The sequence below is a fragment of the Pteropus alecto genome, unplaced genomic scaffold (assembly GCF_000325575.1).
Source record: "Pteropus alecto unplaced genomic scaffold, ASM32557v1 scaffold114, whole genome shotgun sequence".
Taxonomy (NCBI): domain Eukaryota; kingdom Metazoa; phylum Chordata; class Mammalia; order Chiroptera; family Pteropodidae; genus Pteropus; species Pteropus alecto.
This window is the reverse complement of record NW_006435793.1, coordinates 5,584,140-5,594,263: the sequence shown is the minus strand read 5'-3', so window position 1 is coordinate 5,594,263 and position 10,124 is coordinate 5,584,140. Positions and strand designations below refer to the sequence as shown.

At 40.9% G+C, this 10,124-nt stretch overlaps 1 protein-coding gene across 1 annotated transcript in view; it reads left to right on the top strand.

Annotated features, from left to right (window-relative positions):
• The first annotated feature begins 596 nt into the window (after positions 1-596).
• Positions 597-10,124, top strand: part of RECK (reversion inducing cysteine rich protein with kazal motifs) — a 63,428-nt gene continuing 53,900 nt past the window's right edge. Inside the window, exon 1 of the mRNA XM_006911584.3 lies at positions 597-781. Within this exon, the coding sequence (XP_006911646.1) occupies positions 682-781 (100 nt within the window). The 5' untranslated portion in view covers positions 597-681. The remainder of the gene's footprint in view (positions 782-10,124) is intronic.

Genomic DNA, 10,124 nt, shown 5'->3' with positions numbered 1-10,124 from the left:
TCCTGCCCCTCCTCCATCCAACACACTCCTTTTCCTGATAGGATTAGGTATTTAATAGTACATCAAAGACGCATTGAGGCTACATATGTCAAAGAGCTTTGGGGGTTAATCCATGCCTCGGGCCCTTGTCAGGGGACCGAGTCTGCGGCAGAGCCCCTCGGATTTTAGGGGAGGCAGAGTTGTCTCGGGTGGCACGCCTTCTTTGAGTGTGAGGCAGCGTCTGAGCAGAAAGGATATTAAGAACGTCATCGAGGTACGCGAAAGGGAAACATTCCTTAGGTGCAGCCTTGGACTTTGTCCTAGTTCCCAGGCCAAACTGTGGTGTAATCTTGGGCAGCTTGGTCCCCTTTCTGACCCCATCTGCAAACCTCGGGAGGTGGTAAAGGTATTCTCAGGGCCTTTCAGTTCTGACATCCTCTGACACCCCTCTTGGAGATCGCAGGCTGAGGGGACTCCACTGTAGAAGCGGACTCACAGATGGGCCGTAACAAAGGGCCGGGGTCGTGGGCAGGTTCCCGCCCCCAGCAGGTTTTGGAAACTCCTTGAAGCCGAGGGGCGGGGCTTGAGCGCGCCGCAGCCAATCACTAGAGGCCCAGGGCGCCGGGGCGGGGCCTCAGCGAGCAGCTCCGGCGACCAGGCTGGGTCCGAGCATCCCGCGGCTCCGGACGGTCCGGCCCGGACATGGCGACCGTCCGGGCTTCCCCGCGAGTTGCGCTGCTGCTTCTCCTGGCCGTTGCAGGGGTCGCGGAGGTGGCAGGGGGCCTGGCTCCGGGCAGTGCGGGTGAGTAACTGCTGGAGCAGCGGTTCGGGGCGGTCCAGAGCGGCAGCCTGAGCGCTCCAAGATGGCGCGGGGCAGGGGGCGGGGGTGCGCAAGACCCCCATCCCGGCCCACGTCCGGTGACCCAGGGGCCGGAGGACCCAGCAGGCTGGAGGGGGTGCCAAGGAGGGACGAGCGAGGACCTATCTCCACCCTCGCTCTTCCTGCAGTGAAGATCTGCTGAACTAGGAGCAGTGACCCGGGTTCGAGGCCTTGCTCTGTCACCCACCAACAAGGAACCCCAGCTTGGCCCTTATCCCCTCACCAGGCTCGGGTATCTGTCGGAAAAGGGTGAAATGCATTCCCTCAGGATCGTCACGAGGGTAGGATGGGATTTTGGAGGTGCATCCACCCAACCGCCGCCCTGACCAATTATTGTTACTTGACCCTCACTGGGTTCAGAAAGGCCGACTTTGGGCGGCGATCATTGATGGGCCCCACAGCCTGCCAAGTTCAAGTTTCAGAAAAGAATGGGTCCAAGTCTTCTGCATCCGATTCTGTTGCTGTTCGCTGTGGGTGCACTGTGTATTCTAGACAGTTCTGGGCTTTGGCGAGAGACAGATTAAAAATCAGTAAACCCTGCTCACAGGGGGCTGGCAGCCTTTAGGAGAGTTTTGTTCTTGCTCTGGATGAATTAAACCAAGAGTGGACAGGAAAGTGTTCAGTGTTCATTGTCTCCCCCATGCTGGGCTTTAGGAGTTGATGTTAACTCCTGTCCGCCAGACCTCTTGGCTAGGAGGTGGGGTCACACAGGACACAAGCAATTGGATTCAAGGCAGAAGTGTCCAGAGGAAATGAAGAGCTGTGGGTGCACAGTGGGAGAGAGATGATGTCCACCTGGGGTGGGAGGAAAATTGAGTGGTCCCCCAACTGTCCTAGATGTTAAAAGATAGCTAAGATTTACATATGCAAAAGTGGTGGAGCAGTGGCATTGCTCACTGAAAGAGCTTACACCTAGAAAGAGCAAAATGAACCCCAACAAGGTTTTAGGGGAGTTTACAGTGTTAAAGTTGTTTTGTTTTGTTTTGTTTTTCAAAGGCAAGAAAGTATTTAAAGAAGGGAGAGAATTGTGTCAAGAACCTGGGATTAGTTAATTGTAATTGGTTCTAAATTTAGCTGTCAATTAGAGGAAATCAAAGGAGAGAAAGAGAGAATTCTGTGTATTCTTGGCTAAATCAGCTTACCTTTCTGGGCTCTGTTTGTCTCATTAAGTTAGAGGTTGAACTAAAGCATTTCCAGAGTTATGGTCTATGGAATACTAGTTGTGCATTCTCATCTCACAACTAGTTGGTTTTGTGAGTGACAGTAGAGTGGAGTAGTTAAGAATACTTGAACAAGTTACTTAGCCTTAGTCTTTTTGTGCTTTAATATCCACATTTATTATATATAGTATCTTCTCATAGATTTTATTGTGAGAATTTAGTAAGCACTGTAATGTTAGCTATTAAATAAGTTTGGGAAACACTGCACATTGTACCCCTTTCTTATAAATTCACAAAACATGTTAGATTCCCAATAAAGAGTTCAAGGTTTTCTGTGGTAAAGAAACTTGTTTGCTGGGGGAGCCAGGTAATGACCACTAAAAGGTATGGAGTTTCTTTTTAGGGTGATGAAAATGTTCTAAAGTTAGATGGTGGTAATGGTTGCACAACTCCATGAATATACTAAAACTAACTGAATGTATATTTTAAAAGGATGAATTTCGTAGTAAGTGATTGTTAATATGTAAACTGAGGCATATTAAAATATTTAAGAGTTTATTTGAGCAAAAATCAATTCAAATAACTAGCGCCAAATGGGAAGTGATAGGAGCTAGGGGAAAGACTTTCATTGAGAAGAGGCGGAAGCAAAGCAAAGGAATTATTTGATTGGCCATAGCTTAAGTGAATACCTTATTTGAGAAAGCCTTGGTAGCTATTTGTGACTTGTCCTGAGGTGTGATTTCTTAGCCTTGAGATATCATAGGCTTTGGTTTTGGTTTGCTTAAGTAGGCTACTAAGGCAATAAAGCACCTCGGTCTCCTGATTTAATTAATTTGACATGATTTATATCAGTAAAATTATTATCGAAAGATAGAAACTTGTTTGCTCATAGTACTCTTTTTCTTCATAACACGTAAAGCACACTTTAGAAAACACTGGGCTAGATGATTTCTGTAGGCCCTTCCAGCTCTGAAAGTCCATGACAGCATAGAATTTGCACTGTTTGATAAAAAGAAAATTTTCAAGTTTGATGTAGAAGTGAGATTTGTCCCTCTTACTAAATTCTAGGAAGCATATATTGCGTGTTTCTTTACATAAAGGACATTGAGTAATACAATGGACAAAAGCTTCCACTGTGGATACGTAGAAAGTGTGGAAAATGTTCTTCAATGCTAAACAAAAGTTGAGAACACAATATTAAATTGTATTTCAATGAAGGCTTAGCTTGTATTTTTGCTGAGACAGTCTTCTTTTCCCCTCTCTTGACCCCATCCAAGGTTGGGTACTCCTGTCTCCTGATATAAGGCTTTACAAGTCTTATCTGTTCTTAGAGATTTTTCATTCCTATTCCTTCAGGTGGAGGTGAGGGAGTGATATTACTTGCAAAGTGATTATCATCTCTTGAGAAGTTTGGCCACGCCCTCTACACTAGAGTAATACCACACTTCCTATTTCAGTGTACTTTACAGTCCCACTCCTAACTGCTCCCCTACGCCTCCGCCCCCTTCCCACACTTCTGGTGTTCTCTTTGAAGGATGGGATAGGACCTTATGCTGCAGTCACGGGATGTCTGTCATGGCACCTGATAATAGCTCTGTTTCTATTTAAGATGTTTTGTAATAGTACAAAAGAGGGAAAGATGTAACATTAAGGGCTAGGTTTCAGTAAGTTGACATTTAAGGAATTATGTAATAGTCAGCCTGGAATCCTGAAAAAGAATGTAATAAATTTTAAGTTAGAAAAAGCAAACGCCTATCTGGAAGAAAGTAATAAGAAGCAGATTTCCTTCCCAAAGAAATATCTTGGCCCACACACTGTAGGAAGAGCTAGGATTGCTGGTAGACCAGGTATGACAGTTTATTCTGGTATGCTGCTAAAAGTTCCTATCTTATATCCATAGATTTAGGCAATCTTTCATTAATTATACTTTTCACTATATGCCACTTGTAGAAGAAAGTGGTATGATGTCAAGAGATGGTTTTTATATATTAAAAATGTGGATTTTAAAAGAGCAAAACAGATGTTACAGATGTTTATTCAAAAGTATTTATTGAGTGCTTACTATGTCACACTGTTCTAGGGTAGGATCGATATTCTTGAGGATAGGCAATCTTTCATTAATTATACTTTTCACTATATGCCACTTGTAGAAGAAAGTGGTATGATGTCAAGAGATGGTTTTTATATATTAAAAATGTGGATTTTAAAAGAGCAAAACAGATGTTACAGATGTTTATTCAAGAGTATTTATTGAGTGCTTACTATGTCACATTGTTCTAGGGTAGGATTGATGTTCTTGAGGAGCTTACATTCTTTTTTTTTTTAATAGAAGATATAATTTTACTTTATTATTTTTTTAAATTAAGTTTATTAGGGTAACAGTTAATACAATTATATAATTTGTCATCTATATATTCTATTGAGGAGCTTACATTTTAGTGGAGGAGAGAAAGACAATAAACAAAAAATGATTTCTGGTAGCGCTGAGTAATCTCTGAAGGAAACTAGATGATAACATAGAGAATTATGTGAGTATAGGGGGAATGCTTCTTTAAATAGTGATGACTAGCGAGGCCTCTTTTAGAATTAAAGTTCAAAACCAAGATCTGAAGACGTAGGTGCTTTCCTTAGGAAAAATGGGTAGAGACCAGAAAGTCCAGAGGCTCTAAGGAAAAAAGGAGCAGAATGAGCAAGAGAGTAGTCTAGGGCTAAATGGTGCTGAGCTTTGCAAAGAGCCACAGAAGGGTTGTGGGTTTTATACTGTGTGCCGATAGAAACCAATAGCCTTTTAAGTAAGAGATGTGTGCTTTGGCTCCTGAATGGAAAAAAAAAAGCAATTGTAGTGAGGAAGGAGTAAAAGCAGGGTGACTAGAAAAGCCATTGCAGTACTTGGAGCAGGATATGATGGTGACTTAGAGTAGAGTGGTGGTGGAGATAGAAGAAGAGAGATTTAAGATATATTGCTGATGGATTGGATGTGGGAAGTGGGGGAAGGAGGAATTTAAGATTTCTCATAAATTTTTACCTTGAGCAACTAAGTGAAAAATGATGCCATTTGCTGATGTTGGGAAGATGGGGAGGAGCAGAATGGAGGAGGGGTGTCAGGTGAGTCAGGAAGAGAATCAAAAGTTCTATTTTTGTATATGTTTGAGATGGATATCAGGAATAACTGCCCCAGGTTCTTTTCTTATTAAGCTAAATTTCATACCTGTCAGTAATCCATTCATCAAATATTTGTCAAGGTGTTAATAGTGCCAGACACCATGATAGGCACTAGATATAAAACTGTAGTTGAAAACAGAAATGGTCTCTGTTTTCATGGGGTTTATGATTTAGTGAGAAGTTCAGATATTAAATATCACTAAAAATATGTAATATCTACATTGCTAATACTGTGTGGTTATATTAGTACATATCTATTTATATTCTAAATCTCAAGAATATATTTGAGGAAAAATCATGGAACTTAGTCAAGTAAGTATATAGCACATAATATGATGGATGTTGTAAAGTATCTGTAGATAACATGAAGGGGACCTCAAGACAAGGGTAGTATTAAGAGAAACATTCTGACCATGGAATATACCATTGGAAACCAGACATTGACACTCACATTTTTCTTTCCACCTGCCTGCCTTCCTTCCTTCCTTCCTTCCTTCCTTCCTTCCTTCCTTCCTTCCTTCCTTCCTTCCTTTCTTCCTTATTTGTTTACTTATTTATTGTTTTACATTCACATTTTTAGATCCCTTGTTTTGTAAATGGGAGGCCTACAGCATAGAGTGAGGGAAGGGAATTATCTAAGAATATTGGCTATTGCCATTTGGAAGGAGGACCTTAAGAGAGTCATTTGCTTTAGTTGTTTCATAATGATGAATGTCTGGGTTAAGACTCTTTTGACCCCTAAAGGAGCAGAAACCAAGGTGGCTCAGGGTTAGGGGGCTAGTTACGTCGCATCTGACAGGGGAGCACGTAGAAATCCAAGGGTAGGAAATTCAGCATAGCACAACCTCGGGGACTGTTGTGGGAACTGGAAAGCTCCTGGGAACCAAGACTACTTTTGCAGTCTCTACCTCTTATTGCCTCTTTCAGTGCATCTCTGCATTTCCTACTCTCTACCAGCCAGCTTCCTCTTTTTACTCAAGGCGTCTGTACCACCATAAAACTTCAATTTCCCCAGCCCCAGCTCTTCTTGATCTTATAACTGCAGAGCCCACCACCAGCTGGCTGCATATCTCTGTGCCTGACTATACGAATGAGTTCAATTTATCTTTGACTTAGGCCGAAAACTCATGATGTTTGTTAAATTATGGGTTGGTCATCATATGAAAAGTGGTACTGAGGTTGTGCAGTGAAGAAAATGAAACTTATTGTTTTTTTTTTTTTATAAAAAGGCATTGTATAAATAGGAAATTATTACTTTTTAACTAATGAATACAATCTTTTGAGCTGAGCATTGTGCTAAATGGGTACAAGAAGTTACAGCCAGTCTGAGGATACCATAAGTATAGACATGAAATGAGGAGAGAAGAGTTAAGTGTTAAAGTTTCCAGTCCTGACTTAAATAGCCAAAAAACCCAACATGGCTTGGAGGCGTCGCAGAAGAAAGGCTAGTAATAGTTGAGGCAGGATTTAAACCTTGAAAGATGTTTGGGATTTAGGTCATCAGGAAGAGGGCACTAAGCATTTCAGGTAGAAAGCTATGTTCAAAGTAAATGTAGGCTTTCGTCATTAAAAAATAATAGAAGGTCAGGGAAAAGAAGGTCGGAAGACTTGGAGAATTTAGAGTTAGAAGATCAGGAAGCCATTGTAGGCCCTTGATTAGAAGAGTGACCTCACGAAAGGTCTATTTAAAAATTTAATCTGGCAGTCATATTGGTAATAGAATCAAATGAATATAATTGGCTGTTGCAGGAGTGCAGTACTAGGCAAGTATTGGAGAAGGATATTTGTAACTTGCAAATGGTTCGGGGGGGTGGGTGGAATATATATATATGTCTGTCCAGATAGATAAAGCAGTATGACAAGATGTTGGCAATATTGAATCCAGGTGGTCAGGTATATGGATAATCATTTTACTGTTTGGCACTTCCTTGGCTAATGATATATTCCATAATTATACACAAACACATATGTATTATAAAAGAGATGAATGTGACAATTGCAAGAATGCATTATAAGGTAAAGTTGAAGTTGTCATTTAAACATTTATAAAGTGATTGTTACTTTCCAGGCAGTTTTGAAAATAAAAATTATATTAAAAGTAAGGTTATATTTTTTATTAACATCTTTTATATTTAGAATGACCTTTCTTCAGTATCAGCTCAGATTTAGTTTTTTTTCCCCTCAATAGTTTGGGGTATATGTGTTCTGTTTTAGTAATTCTTTAGGAAGGCATTAGTTAGAGGGAATCTTTATCTTCTTTAAAAAGAAAACAGGAATGGCTTTTCATTAACCAAATTGAATTATAGATTTTGAGAGGCTTCTGTGGAAAAATCCCATTTAATTTCAAAAATCCTATAATTCTGTGAATATTTTAGTTTTAGATTAGGGTGTGTATTTGCTTTTTTAAATACTGGTTGGTCTTAGAAGTTGCATTTTTCCCTTGTGGCTGGAGCATGTGCTTCCTTCTTACTTGCCTATCTTTAGTACACATGTGGTTGGAACCAACAGCCAAACCTTGATGTTTCTAATTATTGGATAATTCTGCTTGCATATTTCTAGGTTACACTAATACGTTCTTAAACCCAACATACATGGCCTTTAGTGATCAATTTTTGGTTTTTATTAATTTTATAATTATAGATTCTTGGAATAAGAATGCAAAATAGGACACTTCTGTCTTTAATGAGGATAACACCTGTGCTTTTCATTTTCATCATGTCAGTATCAAGTTTTATTTTAAATCAGTGGACCTTTATCTGTTCAATTCCATTTTATGAGAATAAACAGTTTTAAACTATTTTTTTTCTTAAAGAACAAAAAATTAAATTAGAATCAAATTATAAAAAGAAATTTCTGAAATTCACTGTTTTCTCTTACATAAAACGTTAGGCCTTAGAGAGTTTTTTGCAGTATAATAGTTGACTGAACCAATTAATTCTTTTAAAAGCTTTAAAAAAAACAGACCTTTAATTGCCACATTAATTGCATTTGAATCCTTCTCCCCCATTCTTAATGAAGGCATATGAATCAATGTCCATTTGTAGATATTTATTTCTTGAAAAATATGCACTGTTAAAGATTCTAAGAAGTTTTTGTTGTTTCAAAGGAAGAAAAATGTGTACCAACATAATAATGGCTAAGGTTACGAATAGAATGTGGAAAATGTGATGGAACATAGGTCCCCTAGCCTGTTCAAGGGAGTGTGGCAGTTTTCTCGAGAGGAAATGTACTATTACAGAGGAATGCTTGGTTGGGTGAGGGAAGGGAATTATTGCCAGAAGATTTCAGGCTGCCCTCTTTCATCCCATTTTGTCAGAAATATCAGGCTTTTGGAAAGACTAGAAGGAAATATGTCAAAATGTCAAAACAGGTCCTGGCAGGACAGTAGGAATAGAGATTGTTTTTCTTCTTCTTTTCCAAATTTGGAGTTTCTTAATGAAAAAAAGAATTATTTAAAAATTTAACTTGGGGAGTCAACTTCACTATAAATTTTACTTTCACCATTAAATAGGGAAAAAATAAGCTTTTATGTTTTTAATGAAACCTTCCATTGTTATTGGAGTTTTAAATATAACACATTTTATTCTGTTCTAAAAAGACCTTTGCTCCAAAACACTGTTTTTCAAAAACCCCTAAGCCCAAGTCAGACTCTTGTCTGCCTGAATGTTTACGTTTTGCTAAGCTTGTGCTTGTTGGGACCATATGTTATCCTGAGTTACCTTCGCTCATGCTCAGCTGGATTTTCTGCCCTTGTATAACTTTTGTGTTAGAAGATAGTAGAAAGTGGCAACTTCTAGAGCACTTCAAAAGAACACATCGCTATCACACAGGAGAGCCTCCCTATTTTTTTCTGCCTGCCCTCCCCATTCTAATGAGGCTGAGGGCATAACAAAATCTTAGAAGGGGGTAGCATGGGACTATATGGCAGGGGAGAAGGGGTGTTGTGAGAAAACCTCATGAGTGATTGGGCATCCCTCGAGTTAGAGCTTCTAAGAAAGTAACTACAGCCATAAAAAGTAAGGAACTTTTGAGGGAGGAAAAAAAATGGCGTAGATGATAGAGGCTCTCTTCATCCCTCTAGCGACCAAATCAGAGTTGTGACAGAAACAAGGAGCAGCAGCAAGGAAAAATCGCCTGGGATCTAGATGAACAAGCCATACAAGAAAGCACTCTGCAACAGCAGAAGGTAGGACAGGGTGAGGACGCCGGGCTGCCTTGTCTCAAGCAGCTGAATGAGATGGAGGTTGCGGCAGTGACAGTGGCAGAAGCCTCTTAAAGGGGCTGCATCTGTGAGTGGATTTTCACGGTGACAGACCTGCTCGCTCTGAGCACCAGTGCTGATTCTGCTGCACGCAGGGGGCACCGGAGACTTACAGAGAGACATTGTCGGAGTGAGGACCTATGCGAGACTCACTAGGTACAGAAGTACCAGTGGTGTCCGTTGTTCCCTGTTGAGTCCTCCCCCACTACCAGTGTGGCTGACACAGTGCCTCCATAGCTGTGATGTCATCAAACTGGATAAAGAGGTTGCTCAGCCCAGAGGATTCCCTGAGACCCCGCCTCCCCCAACTCAGGCCCCACTCAAGCCACGTCCAGGTGTATCCTCAACGAGTCAGGTGCTCCTTGCTGAGACTCACACTGGAGGCAGCCTCAGTTTCTGGTGTGGCCTTTTGAGGCAACTATAAGCATAGCATCTGTGGACTGCTTGCTGAATCTTAACAGGTGGTCCCAGAGGGGTAGAGGCTTGGGCTAAATTTGGCCTGCACCTGAACCCCTCTCAGGACTGTGCCACTGGATACCTACCACACAAAGCCACACTAATAAGACCAGGAGACTTAGCAGCTTTGCTTAGTGCATAGAAATAGACACGGAAAGGCAGCCAAAATGGGAAAACAAAAAAGCAGAAACCATATGAGAGAACAGAACAGAGAGCCAGATACAAA